At 41.5% G+C, this 22,512-nt stretch overlaps 1 protein-coding gene across 6 annotated transcripts in view; it reads left to right on the plus strand.

The window, feature by feature from the left end:
- LOC111869652 (tensin-1) overlaps positions 1 to 22,512 on the plus strand; it is a 354,704-nt gene that overhangs the window by 15,098 nt on the left and 317,094 nt on the right. For 3 of the 6 annotated variants that reach the window (XM_023861320.2, XM_023861322.2, XM_023861324.2), the window contains exon 1: positions 2,188 to 2,340. The exons of the other annotated variants lie outside the window; for them this stretch is intronic. In XM_023861320.2, the coding sequence (XP_023717088.1) occupies positions 2,323 to 2,340 (18 nt within the window). In that variant the 5' untranslated portion in view covers positions 2,188 to 2,322. Of the gene's footprint in view, positions 1 to 2,187; positions 2,341 to 22,512 lie in introns of those variants that run through there. 6 annotated transcript variants of the gene reach the window in all.

Consider the following 22,512-nt stretch of genomic DNA (forward strand, 5'->3'; position numbering starts at 1 on the left):
GTTGAGTAGCCGATCAGTACAGAATATCTGAAGCTGATTATTTCACTTCACACATGCGATACTGCCATTATGGTTTAAACTCTTTACGCTGGCAGCAGCGAAGCGCTGGTGAATCAGGTGTACCAACTGCAGGAAACATAAATTCCTTTCTTATGTTTGTCAGCAATTGCACCAAGGGGAGAACCGCAATATTTATGTTATGTTTCTCTTCATGTTTTCAAGTAAATTTTTCTATGTGATTTAAATATCTCGTCATGAAGGCTTACGATGTATACGTTAAGTGGGACCGAAGCTGCTCGCATTGTTAACCTCGACCCTAGAAGGTGGTCAGATTCACGCTCCAGTCGTCTTACTTCAATGAAAGATACCACAATATATATATATATTTTTTTAGTAAGATTTTGAATGTACCTGGAGAAGAATGAAGAAAGCAGTCTTCTGGGATTTGGCACCGTGTATATGTGGTGTTAACCGACGTTTCGGAGGAACGTATCGCCCCCATCTTCAGGGTTGAANGCCGTGAAAGCCTCAAATCTTACATACCTGGAGAAAGTCTAGACGTGACTGCGAAAAGCAATAACCTGCCTTTGGTTATTCTGTCCAGAAGAAATTGCTCCCAAGATCCATGGTAACACCCTCAACTTTGAAGTTCTGACTAGTATTTAAAATTAAGTTCTGGTCTTACGGAAATTATACTCAGTCTTCCATTTCAAAGCTCACCCATTTATCGCTGTTTAGGGAAATAATCGATGTTTATTCTGAACAGGGCTTTCTTTCAGGCGGTACGCACCGATACACACAGCGGCAAGCGGTTCTACATACAGGCAAACATCAGATTGTAGAGTCGCGCCAGTGCTTTGCATGTTTTCGGTATGAGGAGAAAACCGAGCATGAGGATACCGGCCAACATGTTTGTAGAGAAAAGGTGTTGGTGGAGAAAGTGCTGAATTTTCTGGAAGGCTGATCCCCGTCCTCGAGCCAGTAGCAAGTGTCCTTACGGACTGAAATACACTTAAAAAGTTTAAAGTTCACCTTTTTGTTTGCATTGCTTATGACGTTTGTTGAGGTTACGTGCAAAAGCTTAGTCTGACTTAAACTGCAAATATTGATTACGAAGATATGGTCCTTCCAGAAGAACTTGAGGGTTTCCAGCCAAAGCTCGAAGAGGTGTCTCACAGTAACGCCACTTAAACCTTTTGAGGGAGGGACACTTTTTGTGCTAAGCTTCCTCCCTGCTTGTCTTATAGCACGCCTATTGGTTAGAAGTGAGTTCAGAACGGTTCAGTGGTTGCCATTGGTGTGTACAGCAGGTAATTGGTGGAACCAATTTTTATTTGTGCAGTAACATTTGGAATGCGGCCACGGCAGTGGCATTGCTGGCCAATTACATGCTCGATGGACACAATTAACTAGTGTAACGTCAAGGTAGTAAAACCAGTCTAATAATAAAGAGTTCAGTCATCTGGGATGTAACGCTGTGTAGTTCAGTAAAAGTAAACCAACATTTCGGAGGAATATGCCGCTTCTATTTTCAGGGTTAAAAAGGGAAGTAAGCAAGAAACCAATAAGACGCAGAGAAAACTACGTGCACCAAATCAGGATGCAGGCTTGGAAGGAATTAACAGGCAACAGACCTGCTCTTATTGGCTCTCCCTGAGATCCAGATCAGGCCAATAAGAGAGAAACTTTCATACTCATCGTCTCGATGTTATGTACAACGCTGCTCTTCACGGTGAATATGTAGGAATAGTGTACTGATTTTTTTTTTTTTTTGCCAGAAAGAAAACTGACATAATTTCATTTCACTGTGTTACTATTTCAGTTTTATAACGTACGGTGTGTTGTATGCATCACATGCTGCCCTCTTTTGTTTAATAGCTACGAAAAATGCACTGAAGCAACTAATGACGTAAAGGGTTAAAACTGAACCGAGCAATATTCAGATGTCTTAAGCTATTAAATTAATTCATAGTATCAGTGAATCGAATTCTAGTTGGAGTCAATGCTGATACCTTGATTTTGTTTATCCTAATGTGCAGATATACTTGAGAGATTATTATGTCACGTTCGAAGGTTCGCACGTGGTACAAGTTGGAGGTACACCGGATAGATGTCTATAGTATCGACATATGGCGGGCACTATTACTGCCGCCATTCCTTGCTTGCTAGCTGTGCGCGCCAGTTTGGTTGGTAAGTTCAGGCTGGGAGGGAGTGTAGCAGAGTTACGTAGTGCAGGTGGCGGTTTGTTACGCGCTGTTGTATTATGTGTGGGTGTAAAAAGACAATGTGGCAGTGCGAAACGGTGTAAGGTAGCAGCATATCATGTCGGCCCGGAGAGAAGTGAGTATGTTACACTGTACATACATTATCTGAAGTATAACAAAATCCTCATTTGGCTGTCTTCCTGCTGTGATTGTACACAGGTAATTACGTGGTGTACGTAACGGGCCCCAAGCTAGTTTGAAATCACGTGACCTTTTAATACAGTATGAACGTACGTGTCTTCTAATTTCAATTAAAACACACGTGTAAGTTTACATTATTTTGTGTGTGTGGCCTTCGGAATTGAATGTAAAAATAAAAATGTGACGTTAGGAATTGAGTAACTTTTGTAGCAGTTGGGAATGCAGTTACATTAATCCATGTTGCCCTTGGTAGGTTATATTATGTAATTAATACGTCGAGTTTGTAACTATCATTAACAACTTACTTATGGAGCTGAGCCCTTCTTGAGGAGAAGCCAAACCTGCAGCTACTCAAGAATTTCCCAGCACTTTATGGAACCCGAAGGTTCATTACCGTATTCACAAGAGCCCTCCTCTGCTCCCTATCTTGAGGCAGATCTGTCCAATCCATACCACCCCATTCTATCCCTCTAAGATCCATTTTAATACTACCCACCCACATACGTCTTGGTCTTCCCAGTGGTCTCTCTCCTTCTGGCTTTCCCACCAATATCCTATATGCATTCCTCGTCTCCTCCATTCGTGCTACAGGCCTTGCCCACCTCATGCTCCTTGACTTGATCATTCTAATTATACTTGGAGAAGAGTACAAGTTATGAAGCTGCTCATTATGCAGTTTTCTCCAACCTCCTGTCACTTCATCTCTCTTTGGTCCAAATATTCTCCTCAACACTCTGTTCTCAAACACCCCCAGTCAGTGTTTCTCCCTTAATGTCAGAGACAACGTTTCACACCCATACAGAACCACAGGCAAAATTATAGTTTTATATATTCTAATTTTTATGTTTTTGGGCAGCAGACGAGAAGACAAAAGGTTCTGGCCTGAATGGTAGCAAGCATTGCCCTAGTTCAATCGCCTCTTAATTTCCTCCTGAATCAGGTTTTGATTTGTTATTGTCGTTCCCAAATATCTGAACTGTGCCACATTTTCAAAACATCTGTTTCCTATCTTTATGTCATGATTTTGCCCTGCATTTTGGTGACGAGACAGCAACATATACTTAGTTTCCTCTGTGTTTACTTCTAGAGCAACATCCTTACTTGCGTCAGTTAAAGTTTGTGTTCTTCTTTATGCTATCAATATTATCACCCAGTAGATTCACATCATCGGCATAGGCCGTCTTCTGGGATGTTATTTATTTATTTATGGTTTATTTAACAATGCTGTCTGTAGCTCACTTATATAATACTGAATAGCAGAATGGCTAGTGAGAGATAAAGGGGAAAGGATGTTGAAGGGAGAAGTTGTGTCCTAATTCAAAATATTGCCCCAGAAATCACCTGCAGGGACTGAGGGCAATTCATGTTCTGACAGAAATGTGAACAGGGCACCTCCAAAATACATGTCAGAAGTGTTACGCCTTGGGCCAGTGTGCTTGGTGATCCCATTCTACCAACATCATCATCGAATGATTTGTTATTCTACACCCAGCTTTATTTTACTTATTTTATCCTTGCAGTAAAGACATGGATTGAATTTGAGACACTCTGAATATTAAACAAATACCACCAAAATCATTTCTGAAGTATGATTGTGGAAATGCAAAATTATTTTTGAAAATAATCAATACCACAGCTGATGTGTCCCGTTTAATTTCAGTCCCACCTGGTTTCCCTGGACCTTCCTAATGGCATATTCTAAGGCAAAGTTGAAAAGGAGTGGCGATAAAGCATCTCCTTGTCTTAGATCATTCTGGATAGGAAATTTATCAGACAAATGTTTACCTACACGGACTTTACTATACGTTTCATTTAAACACATTTTAATCCACCTAACTACGTACTTTCGTTGGTATCCCAAACTCTATCAGAATATTGTACAATACTTCCCTCCTAACTCAATCATAGGCTTTCTTGAAGTCTGTGAATAGCTGATGTACTGTCTCATCGTACTCCCATTTTTTCTCCAATATCTGACGAATGCAAAAAGTCTGATCTGTAGTTGATCTGTTACGTCGAAACCCACACAGATGATCCCCAATAATTTCATCTATGTATGGACTTAACATTGAGAGAAGAATATTGGATAAAATTTTGTATGAAGTTGATAGCAGTGATATCCCCCGATAATTACTACAGTCAGTTTTATCACCTTTCTTCTGAACTGGTAAAATAATAGATTCCTTCCACTAATCAGGCAATTTTTCCTTATGCCAAATGGAAGTAATTAGATTATGGATCTTAGAACGTAATATTTCGCCTGCTGCTTGAACAAGTTCTGCCGGAATTTGATCACTACCTGGCGATTTATACCATTTCAATTTTGCAATAGCAGTTTCAATCTCAAAAGGGCTGGGATCGGGTATTAACGGCTCAGCTCTGTGCATTTCTATCTGCCTAACATCACTGACTCTATGTACATTCAATAACTGAGAAGTAGTTCCTCCACCTATTCAAAATGTGGGAATCTACAAGTAGATCACCATTCTCATCCTTCACTGAGTTCCTTCTAGGTTGGTAATCTCTCTTAAAGTCATTTATTCCCCTATACAGGTCTCTAATGTTCTTGTTCTTACTGTTCATTGCAAGCTCATCAATTTTGTCTTTCAGATATTCCCTCCTTTTGTTCCTGAAATGCCTGCTGGTCTCGCGTCTTTTATTCGGAGTATCCCTATGTATTTCGCTTGGATCCTCTAACCATTGCAATCTGACTTGTTTTGTTTGGTCCAGTAATTTTTAGCATCCTTAATCGAGCCATATCTTATGTTTCTTCAGTTCATAACAACCTAGACTGCCCTTGGCAGAAATTTTGATATTCTCTCCAATAGTTTCCCAAGCTTTATTAACATCCACCTCAATGTCCAAGTTTTCCAAGACCGCGAACCTATTTGATATTTCAGCACGATACTGCTCTTTACCCTCTACCTCATTTAATTTTTTGAGATTGAACCTCTCCATATGAACTTGTGTTTTTGTTTGCTCACTGCCAGTCTTTCCCTAACCTTTGCTATCACCAGGTAGTGGTCAGTATTACAGTCTGCTGCCCTGAATGATCGGACATCAAGTATACTTGAGTGCCGTCTCCTATCTATCAAAATATGGTCTATTTGATTGTGTATGTTCCCATCAGGAGATGTCCAAGTAAATTTATGGATGTTACGATGTGAGAACATTGTACTTTTGACAGTAAAATTTTTAATGTGGCAGAGTTTACAACTCTTTAAGTCCATTATCATTACTAATTTCATGCAAACTCTCATTCCCAATTGTTGGTTTGAAACTGTCTTCCTTCCATCCCTACTTTGGCATTGAAATCTCTTGGCAAAAACTACAAAAGTTATTTAATTCAACTCTGTGATAGATCATTACTGTTTCCTTAAACTTATTAAATCTAATAATATTCTTTACTAAATGCATACAAATATTCATGAAATGATGTATTTGTAATATTTGTAAGCATCAAGTGAAGAATTTTATTAGATTCTAGTGAGTTTCAGGAAACAGTAATGATTGTGTCACAGCGTTGAATGTATTGACTATGTACAGTACATAACCACATACATTAATAACTGTAATACATGTATCATTATAGAACGCAACTCAGTAGTTAATGATATTGCTATTAGTATGTACTGCCTGATGATGGCACTTTAATGAGCCGAAACACGTAGCAATCAAGTTCAGTAAACTCACTATGCACACAGTGTGAATGGTAGTATTGTGAAGTAGCTCTGATGGTTAGAAAACATTTGCCTTGTTATATATTAGCACAACAGGATGGATTCCTTGAAGATTGAAGAAGAAAATGCCATTGCTTTAATGATAAGATCGAGAATCCATATCTAAAATTTATTATTCTTCCCCCAAAAATCCCCATTGCAGTTTGTGCTTCGAAACCCCATTTATAGCCCCGATCATCAAGTCGAATTCGTGGAGTCCTTTAAAATTATTAGATGATATTATTAGAGTAAATAGAAATAACAGTAATTCATCCCCCACTCATTAGATAAAATAACATTTTATAAAACTAATGTAAAACTAAACTGGCGTGTTGTTAGGGGCATTTCCATTCCGGCGGATTCGCTATTAAAACATTTTCGCCCTTCTGGCAGTTTGTACGCATCCAACAGCTCGAAGACAGCAGAAAATATTTTTCATGAAATTTTATATTGTGGAGTTTAACGATAAATTGTCTAGATATTTCAGTTTTCATTTAGTTTGGGCGGTTTTAACACCACGTTACATGAAGACCTGCCATATAAATGTTTCTGCGCGCTTCCCGTGCGCAGTTATCACAGCAAAACATGTTTTCGAACTGCAGTCGTAGATAAGACAGAAAAACTTGTTTTATGTTACACATTTTCCGTAAGTCTTGGAACGATTTCGAGGTGATTAAACAAAACGGACTTTGTGCTTACATTTCCGAACTTGCACAGTTTACAACAATCAACATTGACCCTCCGAACACACACGAGAAGACTACCGAAGATTCTTTTTGTTGATGATAATTAATCGAAACGTCTTCCCACCTGAATTTGTAGGCCTGCGTGTTAGACTATAAATATAGGTCACTTTTTAATTGAAATATAATTTATTGTGCTGAAGCTACAACTGTTATTTTATTAACAATGTAAACTGCTTCTCTGTCGAGACAACTAAATAAAATAAAGCGTTAGTGCCATATTTGTTACATTAACTGACATTATCTTCTTGTTTAAATTTGATATTGATTCGAGAGGACATGATATAAACGAACAAAATTATACCTAAAAACATGTCTACTAAGTACAGGGAGGTTCTTACCTTTGTTTACCGGGTCACGTTTCTGCACTTAATGGCGACCGTTGCACCGCCGGCAGCGAAACACATACGAAATTTGTTGATGAATCGATGCGTGTTGACCGATAACGTTTGGAATGAAGTAATTAGAATTCTCAGATAAAAGGACGAATAGCCTGACTTCTTGGAACAGCTGCATGAATCCTAGCATATTTTGTCAGTGTTTTTGACATACGTGTACATATGAAGGTAATGTAAAGTTGTCCCTGTACTTGACTAAATTAGCACTACGTCATGAAGGCGTGTGGGGGATTGGATGTATAGATCCACATTTTCTTTGCCTTTCTACTGCTGGAGGTGAGTGGTTAGCTTCACGTTCCCGCCGCTTCACCTATGAGGAAAGGGTCCCCGGTACCCATTGGATAGGAGGCTGGGTGGGTCCCAGAGCCGATCTGGAAGACGCGGAGAATAGAAAAATCTTGCCACTATTTGACCTAGAACTCCGACCCCTTGGCCGTCCAGCCCGTAGCCAGTCTTACACCGAATGAGCTAAACCGGTTTAACTGGCTACGGGCTGGACGACCGAAGGGTCGGAGTTCGAGGCCAAATTGTGGCAAGATTTGTCTGTTCTCCACGTCGTCCAGATCGGCTCTCGGATCCAGTGGGTACGTTTGGCTTTTTTCCCCGTGGGTAAAGCGGCCGGGGCTTGAAGTTGACCACTCACCAACTGTTACAGAGGTCAAGAATACGTGGATCTATACATCCATCCCCCATACGTCTTCATGGCATAATGCTTAATTATTCAAACAGAAATAACTTAAACATTTTCTTTTATTCTTGTTAAGCTCACTGGTTATTTTCTGAGTTCTCGTTCGATGTTTTAAATTTATTTTTGCAGAAACACGAAGCTTGTTCATAAGAGTGGATTAATTTGAGCACTACAGAACACCTGGTTATGATGGTTATGGTTTGAACCCTTCGGTTATCCTTAGGAGGTTTTTCGTCCTGGGATATGTCACACCTTATGTCAGTATGGTTGGTGTTTAACACCGTTTATAAAAAGTCTCCGAACGAATATCATTTATTAATTCAAATAACTTGCAGGGTTTCTTGAGTTTTAAGTTTTGTCATAGCTCGGTTGGTACGGATATTATATAAGTTTACGAACAAAAGAGGAAATAGTTGACGAATCTTGATACATAAAGTTGAGCACTGAAGGAGTGTGCAGTCAGTTGCCGCCTTCAGTTGAGGACGAAGTTGATACAAGCGCCAGTCAAATGCTACCAGCATTTATGTTCGTTATGGTTCAGCTAAGGATCAGAGAATGAGACTTGTAAACAAGTGCACATGATTTGTTCATACAAGTTGGTCACGTACTGAAAAGTAGTGACCTTGTCTGTCGGTACTTTTCTTTGGTCTACTTTTCTTATTTTGAAAAAAAAATAAAAGTGGGTTTACGAGATCATTTTGCTGTCTGTGTATCCCTATCTTTTTTTTCTCATTTTCTCATTTTCTGTGCCGTCCGTGCTATATCAAAACAAAGTAAGCGATAAGTTCCTCCCATAGATCCTTATTTCTCATATACATTTGTTTACTACAACATAAACATTTAAATATACTACGTATTTTTGTAGTCGTAAAAATATTCACAAAGTTGACAAAATGTATTTTCTGTCTGTGCTTGTTTTTAATCATATAGATTGATGAAGGGTGGACTGAAAAGTAAATTACATGAAGAATGCCAAGTTTTACGTGGTGTCAAATATAAATAATATTTGGTTTATGACACACAATCGAATTCAGTGGCGGACTTTTGTATGAGCTGTGTCGAATAATTGGATTCCACTGCAGGACAGTAAGTTTCTCCTTATGGCACGAATAATTGGATTCCACTGCAGGGTAGTAAGTTTCTCCTTATGACACGAATAATTGGATTCCACTGCAGGGCAGGAAATTTTTTCTTGTAGCACGAACAATGGGATTCAATTGCAGGGTCTTAAGTTTCTTGTTATGGCACGAACAATTGAATTCTACTGCAGGGTAGTAAGTTTCTTCTTGTGGAGGAACGGGGGCTGGTTTCCTAAGGGTAGTTAGGTTTCCCCTGCCAGTCTCAATACACCAGCTGCTCCACATTCATTCATCATTCTGTCAGCGACACTGTATTGTCTCGATACTAAGAGTAACGTTAAATAACACAATTTTCTTCTTCTGATGATGAACTAAAAATCAACGAAGAAAGCAGTCTTCTGGGATTTGGCACCGTGTATATGTGGTGTTAACATATACACGGTGCCAAATCCCAGAAGACTGCTTTCTTCATAGTCACCGCCGTGAAAGCCTCAAATCTTACATAAAAATCAACGTTTCAGAAATCTCATTCTCAATCATCAGGTTAGATGTGGTGAATGATCACATGTCGCTGATGCTTATAACAGTTTATCAGATCAATGGTTCTTTCTTTTGGTGCATTGTGCAGCAGGAGGGCGGTGTCAATCTGCGGTCACCCATCCGGCAAGACCATTCAGCGTGTTGCTTAAACTGGTGTCCGTTTTGTCAATTTTTTTTTTGCATACTCTTCTCTGTGGTCTAGTGGTCACCGTTCCTGACTACAGATCCAGAAGTCCGGGTTCGATTCCCGGCGCTACCAGATTTCTTCGGAGAAGAAGTGGGTCTGGAACGGGGTCCACTCAGCCTCGTGATGATAATTGAGGAGCTATTTCAAAGAAATAGCGGCTCCGGTCTAGAAAACCGAAATTAACGGCCGTGTGGGGATTCGTTGCGCTGACCACGCGACACCCTCTATCCGCAAAAGTTGGCACTAAACTTCACCGACAAGCGGCGGTCGCTCGGTCGGCATAGTTCGCTTGAGGACTAAAATCACGGAGTTCTCTTTTTTTTCTTTGTGTCTTCTTGGGATTTGCGTTATATGTGTGTGTTGCAGTGCCTTAATACATACGTTGGTGTTCAGATTGTATCATGTGCAGAGTTTGAACCTCTCTTCTCTGTCTATATTGTTCCCGTTTGATTTTATTTGTGCTGCTGGTTTGACAAGTCTGCTGTCCCATGGATTCTGATGGGCCAGCACTTCACTTACAGGGCACCATCTGGTGGCGAGATTCAGTGGTGTTCTACCACTGCTGACTTGTCCGGCTCATACAGACGTACATTCTCTTCGTGTTCTTTGCACCGTGTTTCAGTGGATCGACCTTTTTGACTCCCACTGCGTAGTACACCAATAGGTAGAGGCATCGATTTGGCAGACTGGTATAAATATCAGTGACGTAGGTCGTTCACCATGTCGACTCTGATGACGGAGACCAAGGAGACCTCTGAAAAGCTGGATTTTAGTTCTGCCTTAATAGTATCCATCCTATTGTGTGTTATAAATAGGGTATATATATATATATAAACGTATGGCAGTCACACAACAATATTTTGTATTTAAAAGTAAAGTAGACACTATCGTGTCTATATTTGGTTTTTTTTTTTTGACGCTACATCTCTCGGCCCTTATACTGGGTCGTCATCAGGCGTACAGTGATATTAGTCTCAGTTGTTGAATTCAACATGAAGGTATGATTCAGCAACTGAGACTAATATCACTGTACGCCTGATGATAACCCAGTATAGGGTGGAAACATTTAGCGACAATAGAAACGTTGATACGATAGTGTCTAGTTTGTATTTAAATACAGAATATTGTTATGTAGATTGCCATACTTTTATATACATTTGTATATCCTATCTTAGTTCAACATTATTAACACCACTGTTCGCCCAAGAAAATATTAAAGCATCTATTCTCGGTGAAAACTTCAAATCTAACCTAACTATTTTCTGATATTTAGATGGGTGCAGATTACATTTTCAGCGATGTTGTGTGTTGCCATCTATGGACGAATCTAGCAAGTATTTACTCAATTAGATTGTCATAGCCCCTTCTTCACACTATAGACCACTATTGTTACGCTCTTCAATGAAGATTGTTATTCGTGACACATGAAACACTGATCTGCGTAAGGTTAGAACTGGAGTCTGCTGGCTCGGTGTACGGCTTAGCGCCGAAGAACGCCGTTCTCAGTTTAAACCCTTTATGACGTAACAACGTCGAGTTCTGTGAGTGGGAAGTGCAGTTATACAATGCAATGTACTATGATAGTGACGAGGAGTGTGTTTGTTAAAACCTATAATGTGTATATCTCTTTTGTATGAAAGCACAGTTTATTTCGAAGCTACCAGAATAGAAATTTCATAACCGCCAAGTGCAGTCAGGATTGTAACGCACATAAAGTCAATAAGCCATAAACACGTATCGGCCTGTGGCAAGTGAAGGTATGATCGATGTGTTTAAACCGATATTTTCAACTGTACTTCTGTTCCACACCTTTTCTGCTGCCTGTCATTCGTTTGTTGTTATTTTGAACTGTGGGTAGAGTATGCCCGTCACACTGGCCGCGCGGTGTGAGGCATGTACACTCTTCTCCCGCTCGAGTACTGGGGTCGTTGGTTCGATTCCCACTCGAAGCATGGATGTCTGTGTGCGATTATTCTGTGTGTATGTAGAAGTCTTGCGATGGGCAGATCCCCCGTCCAAGGAGTCCGACCGGCTGTGTATATAGGATTAAGCTGGAAAGCGGGAAAGGAAAAACCAAGGACTGTAGAACCATAGGTACTGAGTAGAGTATCCCGTGTTCGAAACCCGAAAATGTAGCTGTTGGGTTAGCATTCCGGTTTCGTGCCTTGGGGATTCGGCTTTGCCTGGATACTTGCTATCTTGATTGAGGTTTCTGTAGTTTTACTCAGTCCCCTCTAGATGAACCGTCGAGATGAGTATCTAACCAGCACGAACTCGACCAAGTCTTACACCTCTTCATCACTGACGTCATCTTTCGCGATACTCTCTAACGTAAAATTAGGAAATAAGTATACATACAAGTTTATTATTTTTAAGGACCGGATCCTGTTGCGTATATACAATGAACATATATAATTTTTACCGTTAACGCAACAATACATACATATTTATTTATAAGGCACTCACAAAGCTACTCGCAGCTCATAACACTGTCAAAGGTCATTTTTAAAATCACTTCTTAAATCATTTTAAATATCAAATTGTGACTTTAGGATTACCTAATTATTAAATTAGGTTTAACCTCTTCTTATGTATACGACCGTATGACATGATCGATTTTATGATGATTTTATTATCTTATTGTATTTTATTGTTAATGTTAATCAAGGTCTAGTCTAAGTTCTATCTAGATTGTGAATCGAACCATTTAAATGTTGTCGTTTCAGTTCAGTAATAATATGGGAGAAACTTACAGCACCTGATGATGACCCATTTGCGATCGAAAAATGTAGTGCATGCTATATGAATAAATATTTTTTACTGCTAGTGGGGTGGGACTAAGTCCCTTGTACTGCGGCCACTTCTGGCCTATTGTACCAGCCCCAGATGATAGGTGAGGATGACTGTGGAGCAATTGGTGGAATGAAGATTGACAGGGGAAACCGAAGTACTCGGAGAAAACCTGCCCCAGCGTCACTTTATCCACCACAAATCCCATTTAACGAGACCCGGGATCGAACCCGGGCCGCCGCGGTGGGAAACCAGCGACTAACCGCTTGAGCTGTGGCGCGATATAAATAAATAATGTATTGTTGCGTTGACGGTAAAAATTATATATGTCCAAGTTAATTAACTTAGAAGGTTAATAACATTACAGCCAGTTTCCTTTACGTTACAAACTGTGGTAAATATTGACTCAGCTATGGTCTCCGATGTCACGAATTTGAAAGTGTTTTTTATTAACTTTTTATGTAAATTTATTAAAAATACCATAGTGTGGACTCATTTTAGCTCTAACAACTTTCACTTTTATGTATATTTCATATATGTCGCCATTATTTATATACTGCGACGACCGGTGAAACTTTGTACAGGTGTAGGCTGAGCTGATGCACACAGACAATCACGGAATATTGCGTGTGGATATATTTGAATATGTTTTCACTTTACAGTATTGCATTTCTTTTCCATGCGCATTATTCAGTGTTTTTGACATGCCGAATCGCGGAACATAGTTGTCTGTACTTGGAAGTACAGAATTTAATTTTTGTTTTCCTTGGCACTACAGCCCCAGTGGCCCTAGGCCTACCTCCATGAACTTCTCCGTTCACTTCGGTTTTTCTAGATCTTACACATTCGGTAGGACTCTGTGGGCGAGTGATCAGCTCGTCGCAAGGCCTGGATGTATAGTACTCACCAGTAATTTAAGGACAGTTTCAATATTGAAACTGTTGTATATAGCGTCGGATGGAAGAACGATAGGTGAATAGTGAATTGAAAGAGATTTGGAAGGAAGCTGTCCCGGCGTTTGCCTTGAGAGACGGATCAAAACCATGAAAAACCTCAGAATATCCCGTGTCTCCGGAGATTCGAACCGAACATCTCCGTATATCAGCCTAGAACGTTACATGTGGACCAACCTGTTGTATTAATATCACTCTCGTCCAAGAGACCGACTATCGTAACCTAAGTTTCTGAAACTTTGCCTCAGCCCTTCCATCCAGGCAAATATTTTGAGATACGGTCTTGAACAGGCCACGACCCCTTCCACACCATTTCACCAACCACAGTCACACTTACATTCATTGCTACATAACTTATACAACTGGGAACACGCCGTTAAGTAAGCAAGAGGGAAAATGAGTCAGAATATGTCATTGCTATTTCAGTATAGTCTGGCCATGATGATGAGCCAGCATTAGTTTGTTTCCGTCATGGGCCGCTTGTCGACTGCGCAGGTGAGGCATATATGGCGGTGCATTATGGGATTAGGGCTTATATGTTCTCTTAAGTCACAGTTGTAATATACATATCAGTTGCCTTAACATCTAAAATCTCTGTCTGCCCACGAAGCGTATTTACGGGGTTTCATTTGGTTCTAAAAATAAGCCATTACTGTTTAAGCCCGAATATAGGTCGACTCCTAATTTTTGGAACGAGAAAATTGCAAGAAGATTTTTCACTAAAATTGAAATGGCATTTAGTTCTGAGGGTTGTAAGGAGGAATAAGTAAAAACTGTAGTATGAATAAGTAAAGGTAAAGTTATTCCAGTGCTTAACTAATTAAGCATTACTCCATGAAGACGTATGGGGGAGTGGATGTATAGATCCACGTTTTCTTCACCTCGGCACAAGTTAAGAGGTGAGTGGTCAACGTCACGCCCCTTCCGCTTTACACCCTGGAAAAGAGCCCGCGTTACCTGTCGGATAGGAAGTTTGGTGGCCCCTAGAGCCGGCCTGGACGTCGTGAAGAAGAGAAAATCCTTGACCCTACCGGGACTCGAACTCCGACCCGTCTGTCGGCCAGTCCATAGCCAGTCGCTGTATAATGTAATTATAGGCATTTTCACAAGTGTTATTAGAAGTAGCAGTTAGAATACCTCATAGTCATCATCATCATCATCATCATCATATTTATTCTTAACGATATGGAAGTAAAGCGACCCCTCTTTTCTGAAAATCAGTGTTTGTAAAGAAACCTCGTCTTATATTTGGGCTGATACAGCATTTGGTCAAAAGTCATTAACAGATTGGTCTTTGAAGTGAAGGCGATGTGTGTTTTCGGTGAGGTACGAACTAAACTTTTAATTATTATTTGAATGAACACCGAGCTTCAAATTGTTAAGGTCAGCTCATCTGTGCTGCTAGCGGGAATCGAACTCAGATTCTCCCACCCATGTCTTACTATAGAGGCATATCCCGTCTGCCGGGGTTGCTGTATGGGCTGAATAAGGTTTCGTATGAAAGGAAAAATAAACATTGGATTTCCGGTGATGTTTCAAAATGCAGGGGCCACATCGGAAATTAGTTTTATAATTTTATGTTCGATGAAAGATATCGTTTCTAATTGTGTGTAATCTCACATGAACATCAGCATCAATTAATGGGGGAAATAGACTTGGACCTGTGAGTGGTGTTATCTGTGAAGGGGGGGGGCGATATGGAAATGTTATAGGAGTTCACTTCCAGAAGCAGTTTCCGCTGTGCTAGAGTAGCAATCAATCCCATTAGTCTGCCGCACAAGACCGGAGGGTTGATAACCCCTCTTAGTATATAAAACATCATCATAATCTATTCACCCCTCAGCCATTGGATCAGCCCAAGAGGAACAGTTCGAGGGGGGTAGCAAGGGAGCTTGAATATTGGAAATAGTTTAGCTGCACGTATCAAGTTGCGGTGTACAGTCATAGTTGTGACTACAACACTTGTTTCGCCTTGTGAAAGGCGTCATTAAGATGTGGCGATTGTGTAGTGCTGTTAGCTATTGAGTCAGTCTTTTGTGAGAGGCAGGGGGTTATTTTCTGTTCCTGTACGAACAGTCGTACTTGGTGAATCAAAATTAGTCCGAAAATATGAGAGAAAAAGAAAGGCGTTATTATCGTACTGCGTGAGAGGGGGCCCGAAGTTCATTTCCTGTATTTTTTTTATAATTCAGCACATATTTCCTGATGCATAACGTGTCTCTCTAACGCCGTGAAACGTGGAATTCTTCTCAGTAATTTTAAAAATTATTTTTCCCAACAGATCACATTCTACGGCTCCGTTTCAAAGACCAGTCGGCTAATATTTCTTCCAGGAATCATATGAAACCAGTAAATACAATGTGAAGAAAGTGCAGAACTTTGAAATGTTAAAGTAGAAGGAAGGTATATTTTCCACTATGCCTTAAAGAGAGCATGTAACGGAAGCTGTTGAAATCCTCTTTAACTTTGTAAGGGATAAATTTATCTTTCCTCAGTTCTGCCTTGTGCACTTCTTAGCCGACATTTTAAGACTCGCGTATTATTCAGAAGCTGGATAGCTCAGTGAGAATAGTGACTGAACGGAGGGGCTCGTTACCATCACGAAATATGAGTTTTTTTCGCGACCGCGATCGGACCGGCTCTGAGACGTACGTCATCTCCTGTCCAGTGGATCTCGAGATCTCTTTCTCCGTGGATAAAGCGGCCGGGGCATGAAGCTGATTGCTTGCTCCCATCTAGTGCCAAAAAGAATACTACAGAAAGTTAATAGATCCTTTCTCTTCATGGCCTGGCGTGCAACTGAGCGCAGGGGCAATTCTGCCTCATACACTTGCACTTCGTGTGCTAGTGGCTGTACCTGCAGCTTGTATGACAGAGTGGTGGGTCGCGCGGGCCAGAGACCCGTGTAGGTACGCCTGAACTTCACAGCGACCGACTGGATGACCGTCTGCTTGTTGGCTTCATTCTCTTGTACAGGAACATCTTCACCGCAACCGGTCCATTGACGGCCGCGAAGGGCATGCGAATTTTGACGATGACATATGGAATGAAAGAAAATCATTAACTTGTAGACCTTTACAAAACATTTAAATGTTCATGGAAAAACGAAGGTGGGTAAAAAATATAATAAAATAGGGTTAAGATAAAAGCTGAGTAGGTATACTGACGGGCTGCTGGTTGGGCGGCCGGGTTTCGAATCCCTCCGGAAGCAAAATTTTCGCTTCTCCACAGCGTTCGGACCGGCTTTTGGGCCCACCCAGCCTGCTCTCCAATGGATAATGAGTAATACCGTTCGTTTAAGAAGTTATCAATGTGTATCGAATGTCAATCTATTGTCATCACATAAGTATGAAATTTCGTTGCAGATGCAGGACTTTTCACCGAATTTCTAGAAGAATGGGGTTTGTTGTGAAGAGTTACAATACACACGACCAACCCTCCGTCTGCAAGACCACCTATGGTCCGCGACTTTTGATTCGGTATTTCCGGTTCTACTCTTGTGTATGGACCTCGAACTGGAGGAGCTTCATGCAGCAGTTGCGAGGCTATCTTCTGAAGTAGAACGGGGGATTTGTGGCGCAGGCACGTCTTAAGTTATTGTCTCGTAATGTCTGTGTTGGATTTATGTCGTCGTGAAGAATCTCAAGGTGGCAAGTGTCTGGAATCCTACCCAAAGACTCGTGAAGTACGAATTCTACTACAGAATTAACTACCTATTATGGCACAAGCAGTTAATGTTACTCTGTGTTTGACGCGATGTAAAGTTAAAGTAACGCATAAATCTTAAAGGGGGAGGTTAAGAGCACGAGCTAGCACTAGTTACACTGCTCTTAGCCGTTTAATGACGAATGTAAAAGTTTTCATAACAGTGCTAAGTTTCCTTACATTATGCAAGAATGTCTCCCCACAAATTAATTATGAGAGCTTATTATAACCCTAATGCAAAACTGTTATAAGTGAAAGATTAACAAATTCGTGAAGTAAAAGCAAAAAAAGAGAAAGTAAAGCTATCCCTGTACCAGGCCGTGAAGGCCCATAGGGTTGTGAGACGTTAAGGGTCGCACACTATCTAGACAATCGGCTCAAAGATGGCGGTAAGGTTGTCAGCCTTACTCGCCGGCCGCACTTTACTCCCCAGCCGAACCCGCGACCTTCCGGCTTGTAGCATAGCCCCTCAACCAACTACGCTACCGCGTCCACCAACAAATTCGTGAAGTACCAACAGATATTAAATTGTCATTGTGTGTAATTGGGTACTAGGCCAAGACCTATGGATTGTGGAAGTAGACTCCATATCTTCACTTATTCTTGACGTCGGTATTGAATGAAATTGAGTAATGGTCTTCACGTTTTGGCCGCTCTGCCCCCAAGGATAGACCCAGCGTTACCGTTTGGGTAGGGGGCTGGATGGGCCCCAGGAAATGATAGAATGCGTTTGCGAAGAAAACAGAAAACTGCCCATGCCGGGAATATTATCACGGTCGCCAGCCCGTAGCCCGTCACTGTACTGACTGAGCTACCTGAGTTGTTAGCCGTACATAATTTTTATGTGTTCTGCGATGACGTATGACCATATATACTTTAAATATTTCCATAAAATACGAGTTTTATGTGTTTTGCGTTACAAAGAATAGGCAGAAGAAGAAATATAAATACTTAGCTTAGGATATGTACGTGAAGGTTTCAATTTTGTTATCCTATGAAAAGAGTAGACATTTATGACTTCATATTTATTTCCTATTGGAGATGTATGAGTTCGAATTCATGACTTCTTGGTTTACGTTAATACGTTAATTACGTTAATATTAAAAAATTAAGGGGAAATGCAACCAGCTGTGTCACAAATTGTCAATGAAAAATCCGTCGAGTGTAACAATGTTTTTAGGTCACTTATTTATCTCACTTGCCTTACATGTTTCGGTTCAAGAAAAACCATCATCAGAGGCACGTATTACAAACACATGAAAACACTGGCGTTGTTTAATGTACACAGTATGTAAGCTGCGTGGACGCTGTTACAGGAGTCGAAATGTAAAAGCACAACACTTTCTAGTAGCATTGAATGCACGTACAACTCTTGCATTCCATCTGAAAATTGCCCTCAAATTGAGCCGTCAATGTTAAAATATTTAAAAGTTTAAAACATTTAAAGTAAAATGTTCGGCTCCTTCTTGTTGATTCGTCCCGATGATGGGAACTGTCAACTTGAGGTTGTGTAGGCTTATGGTCGGATGTTTCTTACGCGTTGTGTGTTGTGTACACAACGCGTAAGAAACATCCGACCATAAGCCTACACAACCTCAAGTTGACAGTTCCCATCATCGGGACGAATCAACAAGAAGGAGCCGAACATTTTACTTTAAATGTTTTAAACTTTTAAATATTTTAACATTGACGGCTCAATTTGAGGGCAATTTTCAGATGGAATGCAAGAGTTGTACGTGCATTCAATGCTACTAGAAAGTGTTGTGCTTTTACATTTCGACTCCTGTAACAGCGTCCACGCAGCTTACATACTGTGTACATTAAACAACGCCAGTGTTTTCATGTGTTTGTAATACGTGCCTCTGATGATGGTTTTTCTTGAACCGAAACATGTAAGGCAAGTGAGATAAATAAGTGACCTAAAAACATTGTTACACTCGACGGATTTTTCATTGACAATTTGTGATTGATAATGTAACGGACCAAAGATGAAACAATTCAAAATAGCTGTTATTGTGTTCTAAGTGAACGTGTGCTCGAAAATACGTACACGATTAATCTCACAACTGAGTCGTCGTAGAACCAGTAGGTTCATGGCCACTAACACAAAAGACCGCCATTGAATCCTGTCGTAAGCAGGTTCAAACCTTTTCATGCATTCATACATTATCAATGGCTGTACAGGCCTTTGTTGGACCCTGGCCTCTTATTCAGTTTTGTAATCTTTTCCACAGACGGTAGGACGCCTTGGAAGAGTGATCAGCCCGTCGCAAAGCTGCTGCCTAAACACAGGATAACACAAGCACAGAATAAACTCACGCACACAGACATCCATGCTTTCAGTGGGATTCGAACCCACGATTCCAGCGTTCGAGCTAGAAAAGACAGTTCATGCCATAGACCGCGCGGCCACCGTGATCAGCAGTTCAAACCTTTAGAACCTATACAATTTTAATATTCACAGTAATGTTATATGCCCTTCCGTGATTTGCTCTTGAAATTACATCTTTCGGATCTCTGGTTCTCTCTCCTTAAGACGCTTGCGTCATGTATGGAGGCGGGAAAGGCCGCGAGTGCCCACGCTTCCCGTCCACCGTTGGCGCAAGACCTAGTGACGTCACACCACCGCGCGGTTTCCAAACCCACGCGCCGCTTAGACAGGTATCTGCTTCAGGCTATATGAACAAGTGCAGGGTCATGTTGGAGGCGAGAAAGTTCACGCCGTCTTGTCCTGATTCGTAGACCGTTAAACGTCTCAGTACAACACAGTAAATAAAAGATCGTTCATTACGGAATCAATATGTCAAAATTTTGGAATTTATCGACGCTTCGGAGGAACTAGCAGTATCTATGTTCACGGTTAAGTGACAGAGATGGTGTCAGAGGTGTTATATAGGTATTATCGTGAACTGGCTACGGGCTGTATGGCCGAGGGGTCGGATTTCGAGTCCCCGTAGTGGCAAGGTTTTTTTTCCCTGACCCCGTCATCCAGACCGGCTCTGGGGCCCACAAAATCTCCTATCCAATGGGTACCGGGGGCTCTATCACCAAGAGTAAGGCGGTCGGGGTGTGAAGCTGACAACTCATCTCCAACTAGTGCCAGAGTTAATGCGTGGATATATACATCCACTTCCCTATACGTCTTCCTAGCGTAATACTTAATTGGTTAAGCACAGGGACAACTTTACTTTCACCTCACCTGTCATGAGCTGTAGATTGAAATTCGTCTGGATTATGACAACATGGGTAGTTACAAACTTTTCCGAGGCACTTGTCTCCATCTTCAGGGTAGATCTTGAGTGAAGCAGATCCCTCCAAAACCTTGGTAGCTATCTATGAGACTGCTCAGGGCTGTAATCCAGAAAGCCGCCATCTTGACTGTCGTGAAAATCTGAGATGTCTATCACAAACTGCGATTGTTCAGAAGGTTGTGAGCATAATTATCGCCCCGACGTCGAATGGTGACCCATTCCAGTGAGGTAAGGCAAGGTACTTAAACAATAAAACACACCGTCATGAAGACGGATGGGGGAGGAGGCTTCACTCACGAGGAAGAGCCCCCCGGTACCCACTGGGTCCCAGAGCCGGTCTGGACGCTGTGGACAAGAGAAATGCCTTTACCTTGCTGGGAATCGAACCCAGACCGTCCAGTACGTAGCCCGTCGCTACATATACTGAGCTGTCCAGGCTCCCATTCCGGTCAGTCAGTAATAAATCCACTCACGTAAGCATGTCGTGTTCACAGATGTCACCACTGCAAATACTGACCATGGCCATGTTGGTAGTATGATGAGTAAAGGTGGGGTGGAAGTCAGTGGAAAGGAAGTGGTGGGGGCAGATTTCAAGGTATACATGTATAAGGCCTGCAGTTTATGTGGAGTGGTTATCAACAGTTAATGTGTATGCCACGGAATCGGCTAAAATACGGATTTTCTTCTTTTTTACTCCGTGTCTCCGGATAGCTCACGACCGTTTCATACTCCTGCGTTGCTGATGATCCCCTCTCATTCGACACTGTGCAGGCGCTTCAGCTGATGGAAGAGAGATACGTGGTACAGTTATTAAGTTCGTGGACTGTGTTTTTATCGCATCATATTACAAGGTATTCACATACACTTACACAGATCCACATCGGCCCTCAAAATAGTTGCCGTTGGCCGCTATGCAGGTCTGCCAACTTTGATATAGCTGCCGAAAACATTGCTGAAACATATTGGCACGAAATTCCTGTACCGCGTCTCTTGTGACAGTGCCACCTCCTCGGACGACTGAAATCTACGACCATGTAGCTTTGCTCTCACGCGGTGAAAGAGAAAGAAATCGCATGGTGCGAGATCACGTGAGTGCGGAGGGCGTGGTAAAACGGTGCCCTGTTGCCTTGCCAGTTCCTCTTGGACAAGAACAGAGCGATGTGCAAGGGCGTTGTCGTGTAGCAACAGCCAATTGTTCCTACGCCAAACGTTTCGCTAAGGGATTTTTCTAGTTTTTTCGCAGAACTTGACGTTTTCCCGTTGTTTCATCTGCCACATCTTCGATTTCAGCCACTTACATTTTACTGCAGTTCACAATAGAGGCCGTAGTTCTGCTTGCACTGTTTGCACGCAACTGCCTCTTGCTGTGACGAGAGATGAATTGACAGGGCATAATATCGTGCCTCAACCTACACGCTGTAGTGCACTGCGACGACGCTCTGCGGCCAGTCCACGAACCTGTTGACTATGGTAATATTATTTAACCTGGGAATCAGTCACGTTTCTGGCAGAGTCACCACCAAACGTTGCAAAAATGCAACTGTTATTTTTTCCGTCTCTCAGTCTGCCCATCCATCCGTCCGTCCGTCTGCGTTCACTTAATAAGTGGGGAACCGCTGACAGCATTTTCATGAAATGTGACGTTGGGGAGATCTACAGAAATTTGACGACGTAGTTCAGTTTTGGTTAAAATCGGCCAAAAATAACGGACACTTAAAATGAAGAGCTATTTGTGTCCCCCACCTGACGTGTAACTTGCTGAATATTTATTGATTGGGGGGGGAGTTGTAAATGAAATGTACACGTATTTCATGTTTAGTGGTTTATTTCCACAAATGTTACAGCTTCGGAGATGATAAAGCAAAAGGGAGCGAACACATCACAGTTATGAAACAGCTCTTACATACATTGCCTATCCTATCAGAGAGTCATGCTGCAATTAAAGCACTTGGTACACACCAGATCACTTCAAAATTGGTTTGGGACTGACACCAATCCCTCACACAACGGGCCAGACATAACAGAGTAAACTGATGTGGGTGCCAGGTCATGAG

The sequence above is a fragment of the Cryptotermes secundus genome, unplaced genomic scaffold (assembly GCF_002891405.2).
Source record: "Cryptotermes secundus unplaced genomic scaffold, Csec_1.0 scaffold986, whole genome shotgun sequence".
In the NCBI taxonomy this organism is placed as follows: domain Eukaryota; kingdom Metazoa; phylum Arthropoda; class Insecta; order Blattodea; family Kalotermitidae; genus Cryptotermes; species Cryptotermes secundus.